Source organism: Macaca nemestrina, chromosome 13, assembly GCF_043159975.1.
Source record: "Macaca nemestrina isolate mMacNem1 chromosome 13, mMacNem.hap1, whole genome shotgun sequence".
In the NCBI taxonomy this organism is placed as follows: domain Eukaryota; kingdom Metazoa; phylum Chordata; class Mammalia; order Primates; family Cercopithecidae; genus Macaca; species Macaca nemestrina.
This window is the reverse complement of record NC_092137.1, coordinates 31,308,115-31,329,476: the sequence shown is the minus strand read 5'-3', so window position 1 is coordinate 31,329,476 and position 21,362 is coordinate 31,308,115. Positions and strand designations below refer to the sequence as shown.

Here is a 21,362-nt window from a genome sequence, read left to right as displayed (position 1 = left end):
TGGGGATGTATAGACTCCAGTCAGCATCGCATAGGGAGAATAAACAAGCCTATTCTCTTCAGGTCATTCAGCAGATTCCGATGAGTTAACTCATAAATACAGGTTTTAGAACCAAATGGAAGTGGGGATGACTCAGGGCAGCCTCTCATCACTCTGCAAGCTAAGGCCCATGCCCTGCTATGGTTCAGTGGTGTTGTCTGGAAATATTAATGTAAATGAGTGCCCCATTTTTCTGAGAGGTGTTTTCTTTTTCCCCCTCTCTTCTTTTCTCCATTTCCTGGATTCCCAACTTCCTATGTAGCCCTTTAGAAATGCAAATATAGGCCTGGTGCAGTGGCTCTCGCCTAGGCCTGTAATCCAAGTGCTTTGGGAGGCTGAAGTGAGCAGATTACTTGAGGTCAGGAGTTCAAGACTAGCCTGGCCAACATGGTGAAACCCTGTTTTTACTAAAAGTAAACAAACAAACAAAAAAATTAGCCAGGCGTGGTGGTGGATACCTGTAGTCCCAGCTACTTGAGAGGATGAGGCAGAATGGTGTGAACCTGGGGGGCAGAGGTGGCAGTGAGCCGAGATCGTACCACTGCACTCCAGCCTGCACGACAGAGTGAGACTCTGTCTCAAAAAAAGGGAAATGCAAATACAACCTTTCATCTCCCCTTCATTAGACATTCCCTATAGGGCAAGTTCATCTCTCTGCTCCAAAATAGTCCTCCAGAATTGACTGCCAATTTGTAGATGAAAGCATGCCCTTCTCAAGCTTTCACCTCCAGGGGTTACCTTGGAATTCCCACCTCCAGGGGCTGCCTCAGGACTTTCATTCGCCAGGAGGGTATATCTAAAGTATGCCTACTTGGCCACTTTTACAATTTATTTTTGCCCAGGGAGGCCCGACTCAGCTGTCCAGTCGATAAGGTACCATGCTATCAGGCGGACCCTTGCTCACTTGCTCCCTTACCTTATAAAAGTGTCTGCTTTCTGCCCCAAAGGGGAAGTGGCACATTGAAAGGCAGGACGTTGTGTGCGCCTCCTCCAAGCTAGTTTCGGAACACATTCACTTTATTGGTATCAGACCTCACTCTTGTCCATGGGACTTTGCATACATTCAGCAACTAACCCACGTTTCGGTTACATTCGTGTCACACTTTGGTCATGATTTAGCTCTCTGGCACCAGGGGCAGGCTTTGCTTGGTCAGTAGCATAGGGTGTTGCTGTGTTTATTGGATGGATTCCATAGCCCAGACTGAGTAAGGTGGGGGCAAGGAACAACAGGACAAGTGCTCTAGAAATTCCTGTCTGCGGGGCTGACATGGCATGTCTCTGCTCTCCTATTAAATGTTTCCCGGGCTGAGGCATGAGATCTCCCAGGCCCCTGAAACCTGAAAGGGGTCAGGAAGCCGAGGCAGCAAGGCCAGAGGGCACTGCCAGGGAAAGTGACCCACATCTGTCCCCTGAAACATCAGTTCCTCTTTCCAGGGAGATGGGAGTTGTGCAAACATGGAATTCCCACACCTCGCAGATCTCTCCTGGGTGGAGACTTCAAGAAGAAGAGAGGGAAGAGAGGCAGTGTATGGAGAAGGGCAGGAAAGTGACACGTGTGTCCAAGTGGCGGTGAAGAAAGGGGATAACAGACATCTCCCTTTCCTATAAAATAAAAAGACAGGAACTCCACCTACCTTTGCTATTTCCTTCCCATTTCTCCTTCAGCTCAGAGAAAGGTGTGGAGCTGAGAAATGGTCCCTAACCTGCACTTGGCACTCAAGGGTTTTCTCCAGAGCAGGAGGGACCTCTTTGCCTTGCCTTTGTCTGTCCTTCATTTCATGTGAAAGAGAAATGTGTGCTTGCAGAAGGAAGCCCAGGGGCGAGGGGAACATCTTCACTCCAGAGGGTCAGGGAGCTGTGGCTCCACCAGTTTCGCCTGGGTTGGTCACTGGGCCTAGAGAAACTCCAGCCCACTGGGAAGCTGGTTGTAGATGCTGGCCATTGGGTGGCACCAGTGAGCCCTTTCCGGCCAAAGATTCCACCAGGAACCCCAAGTAAGAACCCAGGCCCTCTCCCTCAGCCTCCATTGAATGATGCTTTGTGGCCAGGCAGGTACCAAAGAATAAATGTACTGTATTAACCTGAAGACTAATGACAAATGCACTGCAGTAGTAAGCACATCATAGATACATAGAATATTCTCTATATAATCTGAATATGGATATAAAATAAGTTATAGTCATTTAGTTTTCCATCACAGTAGGAAGATAGCATACAAAGTGACTGGTTCAGTGGCCATGAAGCAAGCCAGGGGAGAGACCATAGAGCAGGATGTAGGGCATTGAGTACAGTGGGGATTTGCGAAGGACACTGCAGAGTCCCTGGGGACCCTCTAGGGAACAAGGCCCCAGACCTCTCAAGTTAGCCTTCTGAGAATTAGCATGAGGTCCCACTTGACAAGAGACAGTGGCTGCATCTGAGCTGGGATGATTCAGGCAACTGGGTGGGAGGCAGAGCAGGGACAGGCACGAACAGCATCCAGCAGGCCAGCCCACTCTCCTGCTGGTGCTGTTGGATGTCTATGATGCTGGGAATATGGGGCGCAGAGCCAGAAGGCACGGTTTGCTTCTGTGACACGACAGATGGCCAGACTGATGGCCTACCAAGTGCTGGCCGGCCCTCCTCCCTTGCCAGCCTGTCCTGGGAGGCTGCCGGGGTCCTGCATGCTTTGTTGTTCTCCATAGTTTGTCACTGGGTATCAGTGCTGGGATCCTGCATACATCATAGCACAGAGAAGCATGTGAGGGTCTGAGGCCCTGGCTTTAAATCCTCTCTCCATCACATGTGACTTCTGTGAGTTTCAGTAGGTTGCCTAAACCCTTCTGAGGCTACTCAGCCTCTTCATCTGCAAACTGGGAAGGCTAATGCATACTTATCTGGGACATCAGTGAGGGCCACATAGAATAATGTATATAAAGTGCCTAACATAGCTCCTGGCACGCAGGAGGGGCTGGGGAAATGTGAGTCAAGTATGAACATCTAAACATCACAGGCCAGGTGGAAAGAACATCTAACAAAATCTATGGACTAAAACCACCTTGACTGGTTTCCAGGAGACTATAGGACAGTTTCCTCACTCTTTCTATCAAATTTTTTCTCTTTTCTCTCCTGCTCTGGGATTCTTTAAAATGAAATACTGGCAGAGTTCAAAGCAGGGTTTGCCAAAGAAGACAGAGGCTTAGATTAGGAAAGAACAGAGCTTCTGGGCCAGTGTCTCTAGAAGACGCTTCCTCTTTCACCTCTCCTCCCTGCAGCTGCACCCATGCCCTCAGATCTCCTGGCTCCTGAATGGATTTCTTATTAGGAAGCCAAAGCAGGTATGGGAAGCACAGAAAAAGAAGTGAATTGTCTGCTAAACGAAAAGTCTTTTCCATCTGCTCAGAGCCCACATGTGGAGGCACTGGGGAATCTGGAGGTGGGTGGGCCATCTGCACGGGCAAGTGAATTGCCTCAGGTCTCATCTCTGGGGAGTGGCTGATGAAGGGGGAAGAGGGATGAAGACTCAGGCTTAGACTCTGGGGCCTGGGAGTGCTCTTGCCCTTCTACTAATCTCGAGAACTTGGAGGTGTGCCCAAACAAGTATCAGCTGCAAACGTGGGCATCATGGTCCTCTCTCACCTACAGAGCAATGTCAAGATCTGCGCGTGTGTGCATGTGTGTTCGTGTGTGTGCATGTGTGTGTGTGTGTGTAGTCACTGCTCCCATCTCCTCCTCTAACACTTGCCCATCTGAATGTCCCCCCGCCCCCATCACTCGGCAAGTTTCCTCTTGGACGGGGGCAGGAGGTGGGCAGGCAGCTCGTTGGGCAGCTCGTGCCCCTCCAGCTTGACTTTGATGAGGTGGTTGGCCAGTGCAAACTCCTCATCATCCAGCATGCCATCCTTGTCAATGTCGGCCAGCTTCCAGATCTTGCCCAGCACACTGTTGGGCAGCTTGGAGCGCACCATCTCCTTCTTGGCATTAGCGCCTGTGATCTTGCCATCCACCGGCGACAGGGTGTAGAAGATCTCGTCATACATGGGCTTGTCCCTGGCCACCACCCACTCAGCATCATCGATACCTTCTCCAGCCCCCTCCCCATAGCCATGCCCAAAGGGACCGTGCAGGGTGCCCTCGAACGCTCCACCCTTCACCATCTGGATGGGCCGCTGTGACTCCTCCTGGCGCACTAGCACCATGAGCTGGGCAATGTCGTGGGCCAGCATGTCATCCACTACCTCCAGCAGCTTGCTCTTCAGTGGCTGGAACTTGCTAAAGTCCTGGGCCTGCAGCTGGTCCTGGGAAGAGGAGGAGAGAAGATGAAGATAGGATACAATGAAAGGAGAGCCCTCTACTTGTCACGTGCCTCCTGTGAACACCAGAATGTTCAGTTGATCCCTTTCTACAATGAAAGACGTGTGACCTAGAGGCTCAGCTGATGGACATCAGGTATTGAAGGTATGAGAGAGGAGGGGAATAAAGGCCCACTGGGCTGATGATGGGATTTTTCAGGAGGGAGCAGAAGAGTTGTAGGGGCTGGGGAAGAAAGGGAAATTTAACAAGTATTGGCATGATCTATTTATTTCAATCCCCTTTAATGTCATTCCAGAGAGGAAATCATTACATTTCTCTTTAAGTCAGTTTTGGCTATTGAATCTGTCTCTTGAATGCTGTACCTCTGAGACTGGGTCATGTGGGCCCCTACTTTAATAAGGGTTACAGTGTACTTGAAAATCACTGCAAACGCCTGCACTACATTACCTTGCTCACTCCCCCAGCGCCCTTCTGAGGTAGGAAAATCACATTCTATCCCCACTTAGTGAAAACAAAAACAAAAACAAAACAGGACACAGGCTACTAAAACCAAATCATAACAGAAGCCAAAGGTCATCCCCAAATTATGGTTCTTAATCAGGATGCTCATCGGAGTCACCTGAAGATAGTTTTCAACATACAGTCATGCGCTGCATTACGATGTTTCGGTCAATGAGGGACCACACATACGACGAGGGTCCCAGAAGATAATAAGGGAGCTGGGAAATTCCTGTTGCCTAGTGACATGGCAGCCACTGTACATAACACAACGCATTATGTGTTTGTGGTGATGCTGGTGTAAACAAACCCACCGCGCTGCCAGTGGTATAAAAATCTAGCACACGCATTTACATAGAGTACATAATACCAGATAATGATAACGACTATGTTACCAGTTTATGTAAATATTTACTATACTGTACTTTGTATTGTTATTTTAGAGTGTATTCTTTCTACTTATTTAAAAAAATGGTAACAGTAAAACAATCCCAGGCAGGCCCTTCAGGAGGAATTCCAGAAGAAGGCATTGTTATTATAGAGATGACAGCTCCATGTGTGTTACTGTCTCTGAAGACCTTCCAGTGGGACAAGATGTGGAGGCGAACACAGTGAAACTGATGATGTTGACCCTGTGTAGGCCTAGGCTAGCGTGGGTGTTTGTGTCTTAGTTTTTAGCATACGCAAAAATAAAAAAGTAAAAAATATTTTTTTTTAAATAGAAAAAACTTATAGAAGAAGTATATAAAGAAAATATTTGTGTATATAACATATGTTTTAAGCTAATTGTTACTACAAAAGTAAAAAAGTTTGTAGGCCGGGCACAGTGGCTCATGCCTGTAATCCCAGCACTTTGCAAACATTGTACAAACTTCCCAGAAGTTGCAAACATTGTACAGAGGGTAAGTGCTTTGTGCTCAGCACCCACCTCCCTCTGCCCACCTAATGATTGCTACTGTGTATTAAGGGCATAGTCTGTCTGGCTTTGTGCTAAGGGCTTTGCAAATATTATCTCAGTGATGCTCACAACACCTGTATAAGGTGTGATTTTGTAGCTTCAGTTTACAGATGAGGAGATGGAGGCTCACAGAGGATCCAGTCAATGTGGTGGTGTGGTTTCCTGCTTGGACTTTTGGGCACAGCTCCTGGCTTTTCTTCTTGTGGCCTATGTGAATGCTACACTCAGAAAACACTGAGACCTCAGTTTCTTCTGTAAAAAGGCAGATGCAAAATGCTTCCCTCTGAGGAGCGCTTTGGGGAAAACCGTAAGAAAGCATGTGTGATGGCCACTGGCCCAAGACAGGCACCTGCAATGTGACCCAAAGATGACGAGCTCCCGTGTGCACTTCTGCCTCCCTGAAGCTTGTGTCCCAAGTTGCTCATAAGGGGGACCTCGAATGTAAACTCAAGCACTTTAAGAGCCTGGAGAACCTTGGTCAGGTGACCCATCCCCCTGCACCAGAGATAGTGGGGATGTCAAGCCTGTGGTGGCCGTGACTAGAGAAGGTCATTAATTGGAGGTGTCAGCTCCCCAACATCAACTAACACACCTGCCTCACTGGGGTGGTGGGCTCTGTGTTTCTCCCCAGGCCCAGACATGGCCCCTGTTGGGCCAGTGACAGTCCAGCAGGGAGAGAAGATCCAGGGCCACCGCCTTGCCTACAGATTCTGGGCTGGGTTCTCCTTGGGGGGGCTCCAAGAGTGCCCTCCTCCATACTCAGACTGCTCAGCCAGCTCTCAGGACACTGTCCCTTGTCTTAGAGCCCCCAACCCTCGCTACCTGCATCCTCTTCAGGTTGGGGAAGTCCCCAGGTGAGATCTGGTGCTCCCGCTCGATCTGGCCATAGATTTCGGCTAGGTTGTTCACCAGCTCCTTCTTCTTGTTGTCCTTCCCGAACACCGAGGGCATCTCCTTCTTCAGAGAGCTGATGATGTAGGCGTGGACCTGACAAACAGGACCAGAGAGAAGCCTTCACGTCAAGACCCTGGATGGTCCCTTCCTTCTAGGATGGCTCTCATACCATTTGTTCCCCTGCATCCCTCCTGCCTCCTCCTGCTCTTACTTCTGAAATACTTTCTACCTCTACCCTCACGCCTCCACGTGGCTTGTAGGGCTGGGCTGTTTTTCCATGTTACACGGGCAAGGTGAGGCAGTGGGGAGCTACAGTCAAGGCAGGGTGAGGTGGTCATGTTGCTGCTGCTGAGGACAATACCAAGAGCTGACATTTGCTGAGCCTCTCTGAAGGTGCCAGACATTGTGATGAGAGCTTTGAGACTCTTTATTTCACTTTATCCTCTAACAACCCCTTCATTTTACAGATGCAGACAGAGGTACAGAGAGACTAAAGGCCTTGCCAAGGCTGGGAATCCCACAGACAGTAAACAATGGAGTTAGTTCCAATCTGGCCATCTGACCTCAGAGCTTGTAACCATGGCTCCCGCACTGTCCTGCCCCTTGGTGTCACACATATGATGCAGTGACTGCAGGACACTCTCCAGCCCAGCTGCTGAAGGCAGCAACCCTCAACTCCTGCAGCTGACCCCGAACTCTCAGACCCTGCCCAAGTTGCCCACCTCCCAGGGGGCTGCCTCACCTTGGCCAGCCTGGCCCTTTTGATGAGGTCATTGAGCTTGCGCAGGGCAGCATTTCGGGGCAGACTCTGGATGTCCCTGAATAGGTCCTGTTCCTCAGCCTCAAAGAGCTTCCGGTTGTCAGGGATGAGGAGCGGGTGGGACCAGAAGGAGCCGATGTAGACCCGGATCACCTCTGGGGTGTTCACGATCTTCCCCAAGGACCACATGAGGGCCCCGTACACCCGCATCAGCTGCTGCGTCTCGATCTGGTCAGCTTTGTTCAGCACCACCCGCATCTTGTCCTCATGGTTCTTGAGGGCTTTGATGACTTCTGAGAACTCATCAGAGATGTCCAGTTTGTGGGCATCGAAGAGCAGAATGATGCGGTCAACCCGCTCGGCAAACCACTCAAGGACAGCTGCAAAGTCATACCCTGCCGGCAGAGGGACAATCAGGGGCTGGGGCCTTCGGGGTATAGGGTAGGGGTTTGGAGAAGCAGTCGGGTGTGGTAGAAATAACACAGTCTTGGGAGTCAGATCTGAGTTTAAATCCTGGCTCCTCCACATTTTAACTGTTTGGACTCCAGCAAATTACCCAATATCTCATAGAAATTTTTTCATCTAAAAATACTATTAAATCCTAAAATAATATAAATACCTAATTAATAGAACTATAAAGGTTAAATCCTCTTAGAATCCAGCACTTAGTAGGTGCTCAGTAAATGCTAGTCACTTTTTTTTTTTTTTGAGACGGAGTCTCACTCTGTCACCCAGGCTGGAGTGCAGTGGCACCGTCTCTGCTCACTGCAACCTCTGCCTCACGGGTTCAAGCGATTTTTCTGCCTCGGCCTCCTGAGTAGCTGGGATTACAGGAATGCGCCACCACGCCCGGCTAATGTTTGTATTTTTAGTAGAGATGGGTTTAACCATGTTAGCCAGGCTGAGTCTTGAATTCCCGACCTCAGGTGATCCGCCTGCCTTGGCCTCCCAAAGTGCTGGGATTACAGGTGTGAGCCGCCGCCCCCAGCCAGCTACTGTGCCTGGCCTAGTAACTCTTATTAACCTCATTATTTCCATAGGACACAGCCATTATCCAGCTCCCCTATCCACGCTTCTGTATTTAGCAGCCTGCTGGAAAAGAAAGTCTGGACACCTAATCTGACACAGAGACTCAGAAATTCTTTCTAAGGTTTGGAAACAATGAAACAGTAAAAAGTAGATACTGATGATGGTTCAGACCATGCCTATCACTGGTCTGGAAGAAATCTGCAATTCTTGTCATAAAAACATCTTCTTCTCACTCAGGCTCTTTCCTTTGTAATCAGCTGCAGCACAAAATGCCCAACTCTTGAAACCACAAGGGGTTTCTTCCTTAGGATGTGAGTGGAACTCTGGCCACCCGCACCTTGGTTATCTAGCACTAAGCTGCTTTAGGTCAGACTGGTTCCAGGAGCCCCAGAGAAGTTGTTCTGCTCCATCCGAAGTAGCTGTGCATTCAGTAGGGGCTGAAGCAGGAGGGTAGACCAACAGTCTGTCCATTCACTGACTCCCAGAGCCCCAGTAGGTCTTACCTCTGTGTCTCAGGCTCCTCTCACATAAAATAGGAAGACAAGAGATAAGGAAGTGGGCTCAGAGAAGTCAAGTGATTTGTCTGAGGGCACACAGCCCATGAGCAGCAGCAGTGGCCTGAGGATGGAGGTGTGAGGCTTTCCCATTCTGAGTCCGAGCAGGGTTCTCAGCCTCTCCTCCTGCTACTCCCCCATGGCACACCTCTGGCACTGAGGTAGGAGCCCTTTCTTGGGCACTAAAGTGATCAACCACCTTGGCTCCCCATAGCACAAGGGTTCCAAGGCGACACACACTGGGGACCCAAAGCTCATTGTCACCATCAAATGGGAAGCCAAATCATTAGGACAAAGCCTGTCCTGCCTTACAGAGGCTAGAGACCAGGCAAGATCATCAGGCAACTGCCTTGTAAGTGAGTCAGACTTAAGAAGCTCTGATTGTCTGTAACAGGGGTCCTAACTTAGCCTGCATCAGAATCCCCCACAGGGCTTCTTAAAACCCCGATGGTTGGACTCCATCCCCAAAGTTTCTGATTCAGTAGGTCTGGCGCAGAGCATTTCTAACAAGCTCCCAGGAGATTCTGATGCTGTTGGTCCAAGGGCCACACTTTGAATACCACTGGTCCATAAAAATAACAATAGCATTCAAAAGGTGTTCAGCACTGACCTAAGTACTTTATAATCATTAATTCCTTTAATCCTCACGACGACTCTATACAGGGTCATTAGATGCTAATATCAGCCCCACTTCTCTGAGGAGTAACCAGAGATACAAATGGATAAAGGAACTTGTCTAAGGTCACCCAGCTGGTAAGCAATGGGCTGGAGACTCAAGTCCAGGAAGACGGCCCTGGAGTCAGTGCTATGAACCACTGACTGAGTTGGTTTTCAAAGGCTGTCATTTCAGACTAAGTAGCAGGCATCGATGGGGTGGGGGATGAGAATGAATGGAGCCAACAGAGCTAGGTTTAAAAAGCCTTTCCCCCACCCTGTGGCATCTAGTGAATGCCCCAGTGGGGTACATATTTAGGACATGTGGAGGCACTGCCACAGGGGTTAGGGGGATGGCATCAGCATGGTCAGGAAAACTTGCTGCCCTAAAGCTTCCTGGAGGACCCCTGTAATGTTTTTCTGGGGTCTGTAAGAGAATTCTAACAAAGGAAGGTCAAACCCTCCTTTGACTACCCAGATGCCGGCACTACTCCATGTTCAACTCCTCTGTCTTTGGGAAATGAAGTGCTTCTAAGCATTCCCATTCCCATGTGATTTTCTCCAAGATCTGTCAGCTGCTCAATTAATATACATCTCAACTAACACACAAGTCTTCTTCCCCTCCTCCTGTGGGGGTAGATGAGGCTACGAGGAGCTTAGCAATCAATGGTCCAACTCCCTGATTTACAGATAGGGAAACTGAGGCTCAGGAAGGGGCAGAGCTGGCCCAGTATCTCCAGGTTCCAACCTGAGGACAGTCCCTGCTTGGTGCATCATTGAGGGCTTGGTGTGAACTAGATGTTGCCTTCTCTTTCAAAGACAGGTGCCCTGTCTCGGCTCCGAGGCAAGGCCCAGGAAAGTGCTTCAGAGGCTGCTCTGCCCAGTAGGCAGGGGGACCATCAACCCTCCCTCAAAGATGTTCACGCAAACTCTCTGAGGTTAAGTGACTCAGCCAACACCACCCGTGAGACACGACCCCTAGCTCTCCAACTCCAAGTTCAGTGCTTGCTGCGGACGGCAAGATGTTCATGTCATTATCTCATTTCACCCTCATGACATGCTCTGAGGCAGGCAGCGCAAGGAGTATCGCTCTCACTTCCAGGGTAGGAAACTGATGTTCTGAGAGGAGAGAGTCAAACAGCTGGCGAGTGGTGAGGCCAGATGACCCAGCTGTCAGCCATCCTGCCATTCTGCACCTGGCCGCTCCCTGCCTCCCTCTCTCCTTCCCTCCCTGGCACACAGGCCCAACCAGCTCCTCACTGGAGCCTGGGAGGCCTTAGCATTCCCACTCCAGGTGAAGCCTGCAGCCTGCACTGCACTACTCCCCTCTTTCCTACATCCCTCTGTCCCTCCTCCCCTCCCCAGGGATGGCTCCAGCCTATTTTTATCTTCCCTTCAGCACAGCCCATGGCAAGGCTGCTGTCACCTCCCAAAGGCAGTCCCTCAGAGCTGTGGGTGGGGAGGGGCAAGAGGGCTAAGAAAATCAGGGCAGCCTGAGCCCCCTGCCCCAACCCCCACCTCTGCAAACAGCTCACCGCAGGAGGGCAGCGGGGCCCCTCCACAACTCCCTGCCAGGCCTCTGGCCTTCTGCTGCTCCTTATTCCTCAATCTGGATTCCAGCTGTGGCAGTGCAGGCCGAAGGAGGGGCTGCTGGGAGGACTAAGACTGAGCTGCAGCTCCATCTCACCTGTCCAGCAAATCTCAGCCCCAACGCATTGGCTCAATGGCTCAGAACAAGCTAAGGCAGCCAGGGCAGCCAGTGTTGAGTCCTATGCTGACAAGGTAATGGAGGTTTATAGAGGGTGAGAGGCAGGCCCAAGGCCATGCAATGCTGGGGGTCAGAGCCAAGACCTGAACTCCAAATTCAACTCTTGCACTGTAGTCATGCCTGCACCAGGCTGGGGTAAACAAAGGCACCAGAGAAGCTGCAGAGAAGAGAAGAGGCTCTGTCCCTGCAACTTTGCTGTAATCCCTGGTGACACCAGCGATGTAAGAGAAGGCTGTGTCTGCAAAGGTTGAGGGGCAGCAACATGTCCATGCTGCCAGAACAGGATAGACCCCTGCCCACTCCTGTCCCTGCCCTTGGTGGTCTTTTGGCATCATGCATGCTCCTGTTCTGCTCTTCAGCTCACTGAAATCATCCTCACTGCACCGGGAGCTGGGCAGGGCAAGGGCAGCACCTCACCCTTCTGGGCTTCCCCTGCACCCAGCACGGTGTGTGCCACACAGCAGGTGCACTATCAGTATTTGCCGAACGGAACTGAAATGGGAGCCCTGTTCCACGTTTTGCATCTGGGAGACAGTAAATGAGTAATCTCTGGGCCTCAATTTTATGCTTGAGGAATCAGTGACTCAGTCGTAGGGTTATTGTGAGGATCTAAACAAATCAGAGGATGCAGGTGAAACTGCTGAGCTGTGACCTTGGCTGTTCTTACTGCCCTGCTGTTTTTTATAAAGCACTCCTTCTAAGCCCTAGTTTCTATGAGATGGGATGTGCTCTGCAGGGGTCACCAGAGGAGCACTGGCCTGGGTGAGCCCACCTCTCGTTTCTGCTTAGCCACTAACTTACTGTGTGTCCTTGGGCAAGCAATCTCCCCTCTCTAGCCTTGTGTCTCTTTGCCTGTCAAATCAGGGGATTGAGCTGGACAACCTCCGAGCTTCCTTTCTCGGTTCCCAATGCTCTGCATCTGAGACCAGAGGTGTGAGGGTGCGGAGTACAGTAGGATGCATGGAGATTAGATACAAGGAACCCTTTGCAAGAGAAAGAAGCTGCAGACTGCTGTCTTATAGTCCTCGGGCATGCCTGTGTGAAGTCTGCCTCTGCCTGAGGACAGGCCAAGGGCTTCTGGGAACTCTTTCTATGATTTTTATAAGCAGAGGCCTCCTACTTGCTCTGGCAAGCTGCTATCCAATTACAGACTCAGTAATGCCAGAAGCTTCCAGCCAGGTGCGGCGGTGAAGACCATGACCATCAAGCAACGAATGACTCCATGGGTTCCTCTGAAGCTCAACCTCCCTGCTCCTGGCTACCCCTGAGACTGTATCACCTGTAGGGTGGATATTTAGTTATTCACTTGGCCTGGACTTAGGAGAAGATCTAGGAATGGTGGTAACTCAAAGGTATGGACTGGACCCAGTAAGAAAAAGGGTACGGTAGAGGATTAGCTTTCTCATTTATTTGGCAAATCTGAACCTCAGTTTTCTCAGCTGCAAAATGGGGATAACAAATGACTGAATGACAGGTCTGTGGCAGAGCTGAATCAGGGCTCTGTGGTAGAGCCGTGGCAACATGATGTGACAGCAGAGACTCTGCCTCAGCAGCTGTGGTGAGTGCCATGGCCAGTGACAGGCCCCCTTCCCCTCTCTGGTCCCAGCAATGGCTCTGAGACCTACAACAGTAGCTCTTGAGCACCTGCGGCAGCCCAAGGGTTCATGAAATATGGACTAGTGAGTCGGGGGAGATTCAAGCACTGAGAGAGCAGAGAAGCTGCCCTTCCTGGACTTCATAGCACAAGTCTGCTGGCTCTAAGAGGTCTAGTCAGCCAGCTCTGGGCCTGGAGACTGGGCAGCCTGCAGGGATCTGTGGTCTCCTCCAACCCGAGGCTCCAGAGGACTGGAAAGAAAGCACTTTGAAGTAATGCCAGGCAGGAGGAAATCGATCAGACAAACGCAGTAAAGAAAGCCACCCCTTCATCACCCACTGGCTTCCTTCGTGGTCTGACATGCAGTGCCGGGGCCCTCACAGGGCAGCACACTTCTTTGGGTTTCCAGCCAAATGGCCTCATTTGCTCTTCGTAATTCTCTGTATTCCAGGAGGTAAGTAGGGCATACACATCTTACAGGACAGGGAATCTGGACACAAAGAGATTAAGGGGCTTGCCCAAGCTCACACAGCCAGGTGGTGGCAAACTCAGGTCTAGAACCCAGCTCCTCGACTTGCAGCCCACGTTCTCTTTCTATAATAGCTCACAGCCATGTGAGCCTGAAGCTCAGAGGCCGAGCCCTCAAACCGGGCACTTACTTGTGGTGGGTACATACAAAAACCCCATCCTTCCCCCCAAAAATCTCTGTCAAGATTTAAAGACATTTGAGCAAAAGAGGAATAACAAGGCATCAATTTCCAAAATGTGGGAAGAGTTTGGCTGACAATGGGGAAGAAATGCCACATTAGATGTTTCCCAGAAGGAACAGCGAAGAGCGGCCCAAGCAGATGGTCGGCAAGGCCGTTTGAAGGGCGTCAGGACTCGGCCGCTCTGCCCAGGCACGGGAGCGCCCACACAGGTGTGCCCGTACCGGCACGTAGTCTGGGAGGACCCAGAGGCCTTTCAGTGCAGGCTCTACTCCAGTGAGGGTGCCCTGGATGGGCTAGGAATGTGAGGCTGCAAGGATGAGCCCAGATCTGCCAAGGTCTGAGCCCTAAAGACCCCTAGAGGAAACTTGGAGATGAGAGGTTTGCCCTCATTCCTACCCGCTGCGCTCTTCCTGGACAGGTGATGATAATGTGCTGAGAAGCCGCTGGACCAGGAATAGGGAGATCAGAGTTCCCAATCTAGGTGTGTGATCTGGGCAAATTTTCAAGCTGCTCTGGCCCTACTGAGCTCACCTGTGCGGGAAGGGGCCCGTGAGGAGGAGGTTCAAGCTGTGCAGACTGTGATGTGAGCACAAAGCCCCGCCCTGCTTTCCTAAGGTGGCGCCTGTGGGGATTTCTAGCTGGGAAGCAGCCAGGAAATGTGGTTCCTATGCTGAAGACACTCAGCCTTCTGGAGCCCTCCCACTCCTGCCGCATCCTCACTTCTTCCCAGTAATGAGCCAGGCCGGGGCACATCCTGCCACTTCCAGGAACCACCTCCCTGCCTGCCTCCCCTGCCCACCCCAACGCATCTGCACCCAGAGACAAGTGCTGGCCCAGGACCTCCTAGAATCAGCTTCCCGGCACCCCACCCTTCTTCCTACAAGACACACTGCGCCCCAGGCCCAGTAGAGGGTCCACACCCTGAGCAACAACGACCCTTTGCCACCCTAGTCCAGCCTGGGGCCCGAATGCTCCTTCCTGTGAAGCCTGAGGTCTTGGAGCCCTTAGAAGCAGCTCACTTCACAGAACAGGCAGTCTAATGTGGCCAGTCGGGGCCTCTGTGCGGACTTGATAACCATGCCCCTTTTTTTTTTTTTTTTTTTTTTTTTTTTTTTTTTGAGACGGAGTCTCGCTGTGTCACCCAGGCTGGAGTGCAGTGGCGCGATCTCGGCTCACTGCAAGCTCCGCCTCCCGGGTTTACGCCATTCTCCTGCCTCAGCCTCCGAGTAGCTGGGACTACAGGCGCCCGCCACCACGCCCGGCTAGTTTTTTGTATTTTTAGTAGAGACGGGGTTTCACCATGTTAGCCAGGATGGTCTCGATCTCCTGACTTCGTGATCCACCCGCCTCGGCCTCCCAAAGTACTGGGATTACAGGCTTGAGCCACCGCGCCCGGCCAACCATGCCCCTTTTTATCTGCTGAGACACAGCCCTGCGCCAGGTATGAGGCTCAGTGAGCAGAAGGTGGGCTGAAGTTCAGGCTCTAGACGCCCTCATGCAGGACATAGTTGGCAGGACTATCCCAGGGAGCAAGGGTGTCTGGTCCTAGCCTGGGCTGGCTGGAGTAAGACGAGAAGCACCCAGTTTGCTCTGTGGCCAAACCCAGAGCTCTTGGAGCCCCAGGCAAGAAGGCATGAGAAAGCAACTTTGGTTCTATGCACACATTTGTGTGTGTGTGTGTGTGTGTGTGTGTGTGCATGTGCGTTGCAAGGGGGTGCTGTGGGGAAGACGGGAGTTGTGTATATGTGTGGGGTATGTGTGAGGAGTGTGTGTGCATGTGTGAGTGTGGGTGTGTGTGTAAATGGAGGTCTGGGCAGGGGAGGGTCTATGTGTGTCAGTTTAAACTGGAACCACGTGTTCTAAGGCCAATTGTGAGAAAGAAAGGGGTGGGGCTCTGCACCCTGGAAACTTTCCTCGTTTGGGGTACCACAGATAACTGAGGGTGTCTGACGCCCTTCCCCCAACTGTCCTGGTCTCCTCAGGGTGCTGAGGTCAGCACGGCCCCAGGCACCAGCAGCCCAGTTCCTAGTTCTTGTTTTTAACACAGGCTGCTTTTGGCAGCAGCTGCATTTACAGTCTGGACGCAGGAAAGCAGAAAACAAACTGGCCTGCAAAGCCACTCCTGGGCCCATCACTTCTCCCAGAGGTAGGGGGACCTGGCGCTTAGTCAATGTGGGGTGGGAGGCATCAGGAAGTGCAGGCAAGAACACCAGGGACCTAATTTGCTTAAGGCAGTCACTGAGATCCAAAGACAAAGGCAGGAAGAGAGGTAGTGAAACCCCGTCTCTACTAAAAATACAAAAATTAGCTGGGTGTGGTGGCGCACACCTGTAGTCCCAGCTACTCAGGAGGCTGAGGCAGGAGAATCGCTTGAACTCGGGAGGCGGAGGTTGCAGTGAGCCGAGATTGCTCCACTGCACTCCAGCCTGGAGACAGTCAAAAAAACAAAAACAAACAAACAAACAAAAAACACAAAAAAACAGAAATAGGAAAAGAAGGGAATAGGATAAGAACTGAGGAAGGCAGGAGTCCCTGGGAACCAGCCTGCCACAAACAAGTGTACAGGCTGTGCACTGCACAACTGCAAGGGGAACCATTCACACAGATTACTCTGGGATTGTATGATAGGTAGGGCCAACTGACAAGGAGGGAGGAAGGAAGGTAGCTCATGGTGATCCAGACCCAGGGCTATGGCCCGTGTTTTCATATGGTCTATGGACCTCACAAGAAGGCTGTGGGATGCATATCATTACCCCTTGTTACACATGGGGACCCTGAAAATGTGACCTGTTGAGACACACAAAGGTTCTAAAGCGCAGAACTCTGAACTCCTAGTACAGTGTCCTTGGAAACCGCAGAGGCTGGAGTCCTCTCTGGACCTGCTGGTCAGGCTGCACCGGCCTTGCAGGTGTACATGTGCACATCCCCCAGGGAGTTCACCCTGGGAAGGGATGGCTTTCCTCAGCCTTCCTGGAGGAGTCCTGAGCTGCCTGAGTGAAACAGCAAATCCCTTTCAGTCCTAAGTGCAGGGTGAACCCCAGATGAACCACTTGGGGATGGGAATAGGTAGATTAGGGGAAGGGGGGTGCTCAGGGAAACAAAACCAAAGCAAGACAGAGAAACCACCCGTGCTGCCCTCCACAGGGCCCTGAACAGGGAGCCAGGTGCTTACAGCGTGCATGGGGGCTGGAAGGAGGGAGGCTCAGACATTCCTATTTTCCCAGGCCAGGGGTTCCAGCTCCCTATCACCTCCACCATACAGCCCAAAGACAGGGAGCCAGGGGATCAAGTCTTCCAAGACCCCCTTCCCAGGGTACACTGTGATGTCCCAGAATTCACAGGCCACCAATTACAGGAACTGCTAATACAGTTTCCCAAGTCCCTCCTGACTCAGCTGCTTCATTTCCCCTCTTCTTCCTAGGTCTCACCTCCTAAGCAAAGCAAGAGGTGGTGAGGAGGCAGGGCAGGGCTCTCCTGCTCAGGATGTTCAGCCTCCCCTCTCCCTCCCACCTGCGACAGGATGAGGACTCCAGGCTGTGTCTTCCCTGGAGGCCTGACTGGGGTTAACCTGGCCCTTGAGCAGGCTGCTGACCTGGACAGCCTCTCTCACTGTCTTCCCTCTGCACTCCCAGCCAGGGCAGGCTTGGTAGCTCACACACAGCCATAGTGTAGCCCCAAAGAGCCGAGCCTGGCCCTGCATCACGTGCCTGCCCTCATCAGAAAAGAGCTGCTCTCTGCAGAGAGGACACCAAGGCAGCTCACAAGGGCACTGGACAGAAGCCCAGGTCTGGCACTAGTGGCCTGCACCTGGGCCAAGGGCCTGCATCACTTGGGTCTCGTCAATACACAGCTGCAGGAGCACTGGCCTGTCACACCATGAGGCTGTGACCTCTCCTCTGAGGAGTCTGGGGTGAGCAGTGCTGGCCTGGGCAGGCCATGCTCTTGCAGAAAGAGCAAAGGTTTCTGGGACCCACTATGGTGGCACCGACATGGGCAGGGTGGATCTGTGTCCCAGCCGGAGCCACAAAGCACAGAGGGTAAAGGCACATGCAGTCAGTCACCTACCTAGGTCCATTCAGGCAAGAATTCTAGCTGCTTCCCAGAGATCCCCAGCGGTTCAAACCCCTCCCTTACCCAGAGTCTGACTTCCGAGTACTGATGTGGCTCCAGCCCTGGCAACTAGCTCCAATACTGGGGTGGACGTGGCATCATCTGATTTTCTTGTCAGAGATACAACACATGGCACAGAAAGGGTAGGGGGCTATGCAGGACACTCAGCAAACTGTGGCAGGACAGGCTGGGGGTGGCAGCCCAGAGCAGTTGTTTTTAGCTTTTGACAGCATCTGTGTAGCATTTTAGAGTTAGAAAAAAGAAAACAGGCCGGGTGCGGTGGTTCCTGACTGTAATCCCAGCACTTTGGGAGGCCAAGGTGGGCGGATCACAAGGTCAGATCGAGACCATTCTGGCCAACATGGTAAAATTCCATCTCTACTAAAAATACAAAAAATTAGCTGGGTGTGGTGGCGCATGCCTGTAATCCCAGCTACTTGGGAGGCTGAGACAGGAGAATCGCTTGAACCCAGGAGGCAGAGGTTACGGTGAGCCGAGATCGCGCCACTGCACTCCAGCCTGACAACAGAGTGAGACTCCGTTTCAAAAAAAAAAAGAAAAGAAAACAACGATGATGATGATGATGATCTATAATACCTCATGGTTACTAGGTGCTTGCTATGTGCCAGCCAGAAAAGGCTTTTCATCCAAAGCATTTCTTTAATCTTCAAACAACTCCATAAGATGGATAGTACTATTCCCACCCCACCCGCCCCCACCACCCCACACCATTTTTCTGATAAAGTAACTGAAATAAAGAAACCTGCCGAGGATCACTGTGCCAGGAAGTGGCAGAGGCAGGCTTAGAACCCTGCCAGCCTGACTCCAGAGTTCTGTCTTCTAACCACCACACCAGGCAACCTCCTTTAATGAGCAATTACCCCGTGTTTTTCTGGAGTGAACAGTTTTCGAAGTGCTTTCGCTACCTGATTCCCTCCTCTTCTGACCCAGAGCACTGACATCATTGAGCTGAATTTCTCTGTATGCCTTTGGCTGCCCTGCAGAGCTGCAAGGTCCCCAGGAACTTAAGAAGCAAGCCAGGGTCAGGGCCATAGAAGGTGCCTCTTGTAGCATGAATAAACCCAATGAGGTGAGGCTGATATTGATGTCTTCATTTTACAGATGAGAAGACTGAGGCCAGCTGTCTCCTGAGCTACAGCGGACCTGAATTCCTCTCCCAACCCCTGCCTAGGACTGCCCCAGGTAAAATGATCCCATACAGCACAGGAGAAGTGCCGGCTCGCCAAGGTACAGCACAGCCCTGGGTGCTTCTCTTCTGGTATGTAAGAGAGTGAACATGTCAGAACCATGGAGCCCATAGCCAACACCCCTCAGGCAGGCCGCTTACCCCGGCTGATCCTCTGCTTCTCCCCGGAGAGGATCCCTGGTGTGTCGATGACGCTGATGCTCTCCAGCACAGGGTTGGGTAGCTGGGCACACACGAACCTGCATGGGCAGAGGAAACCTGGGTGAGTACTTGCCCGCCTTTTGTGACCCAGCCCCATGACTCCAACCACCTGTCTTGTCTCTCTCAGGTGAGCTGCAGGTGCATCCTGAAACGTTCAGTTCACCATGGGCTTGCCCAGCTCAGGGCGTGGCTGACAGCTGATCCAGGGCTGAACCCCAGTTCTCCTGCCTCTCCCCACATCCAGTGTTAGAGTGCCCTGCACCCGGGTGTGTTTGGTAAAATGCTTTGTGACCAGCAGGGCTATTCCATAGCGACATCCCATCTTCATGTGTGATCAAAGCCTGGGTCTAATTCTTATGGCCCCAAGTCCTTAGTTTGTCCTTGGTCAGCTATCTCCCTGCCTTGAGTAACTCCACTTAGCTTGGCCCTTTCTAGGAACCTCAGCTTTTTTAGATAAACAATGAGAAGACACCCTGCCTGGTCTTCATATGAGCCCCAAGGGACTAGCGGGGCAGGAGGGACTTCACGGATCTGTCCCAAGCCATCACTGCACAGAGTCAGGGTCTGAGGATCCTCCTTCTGATTTGATCCTCGTGGGCAAAGTGGCTGTGCTTCCCTGTATATGTCCTCATTTGTACATAGAGTATCATTCAACAGTAACTGAAGCCCTACTCTGTGCAAGATAGCAGGCTGGGTGCCATGGCCAGAGGATGACAAGCCTGGCTGGCTTAAAATGCAGACTCCCAGGAGGCAGGCGAGAATCCCAGCCCCAAAAGTAGATCTCACTCAGGATCTATGCTTTGAGGAAGCTCCCTGGATGATTGTGAAGCAGCCATGGGTCATGCTTGCCAAGTCCTGCTGTGGGGGACACTAAGATGTCCAAAACTCGATCCCTGTCTCCAAGGAGCACAGCCTGGTGCAGGACAGGAGGCCTATACATGGACAACCAGAACACACAGTGCAATGGGACCAGCACCCTGAGAGAAGTCAGATGAAGTGTTTGGAAAATTCAAGGCAGAGAAATGGCTTCCAGGGAGGGCTTCCTGGAGGAGTAGGCACTAGAGCTGGCCTTGAAGAATGGGAACCACCCAGGAACATTTATCTGGACATCTAAAGGCCAAACATCTCTATTAGGATAGCAGTCAAGTGTCATTCAAGAGAAGCGAGGGAAGGGGAGCAAACAAGGAGTGTGAAATAAGACCACTCAGCAGCGCAGAGACAGGAACCTGGAAATCTAAAACATGCAGCACCTTGTGCGGACTGCAGTGAAGCCGGTGGCACGTGCAAGAGGGCTCCCATCATCCCTGCTGTCGTTTCAATGGACATGCCTGGCAGACCCCCAGCCAACCTAAACATCCACCACTTTAGCTGCTGCGTGCTCCTGGAGAAAATCTCAGAACCTCACGATTTCACAGGTGCCTGCAAGAAGCCACATTCTTTCATCATTCTTCTCTGGTGATGCATATTTTCTCTCTCTTTCTCTCTTCAGTATTTTCTGCTGGAAATGTCCTCTTTTTTTTTACATTTTTGGTGTCACTTCACCCATTAACGTCAGGGTCAAATGGCAACTTTCCCACAAAGGCCTTGTCAGCCCTGCTCTTCCTCTTGCCTAGGTTTCACTGGCTCTCTCCAAGCCTGTGTCCACTGAACTGGATCAGCCTTACATTCCCCCACAAAACAGAGCCCAAGGCCGCTAGGGGCCTGGTGTCTGTTGAAATAAAACATGAATTCTATCCCTTAGCAAGGCACCTGGGAGGGAGGCAGGAGACACAGCCCCTCCTGCGGCCACATTTCTTTCCTTGTCAATGTCTGCTCTCCAGGCCAGACACGAGGTCACTCTGGAAATGCAGGATCTTGCCTGAGTCACCTTCATTTTATTCACTGAAATCACAAATATATAGAGAGATTCCTGACCCCTTAATAGTATCACCTTTTATGTGCATGTTATTTGTTTCACAACACCTTCCTACATATTTTCTTTATACTTTTTTTGTAACATACATGCACATGGTAAAAAACAAACAAACAAACAAACAAAAAAACCAACCAAACATGGTCCAGCAAGGCATAAAATGAAATAGGAAGGTGTTCCT

General features: G+C 51.4%; 1 protein-coding gene across 1 annotated transcript in view; it reads right to left on the bottom strand.

Annotated features, from left to right (window-relative positions):
- Positions 1-2,092: 2,092 nt before the first annotated feature.
- LOC105479698 (EH domain containing 3) overlaps positions 2,093-21,362 on the bottom strand; it is a 33,298-nt gene continuing 14,028 nt past the window's right edge. Inside the window, exons 3-6 of the mRNA XM_011737833.2 lie at positions 19,210-19,307; positions 7,425-7,837; positions 6,611-6,775; positions 2,093-4,316 (exon numbers count right to left, since the gene is read on the bottom strand). Of these exons, the coding sequence (XP_011736135.1) occupies positions 3,789-4,316; positions 6,611-6,775; positions 7,425-7,837; positions 19,210-19,307 (1,204 nt within the window). The 3' untranslated portion in view covers positions 2,093-3,788. The remainder of the gene's footprint in view (positions 4,317-6,610; positions 6,776-7,424; positions 7,838-19,209; positions 19,308-21,362) is intronic.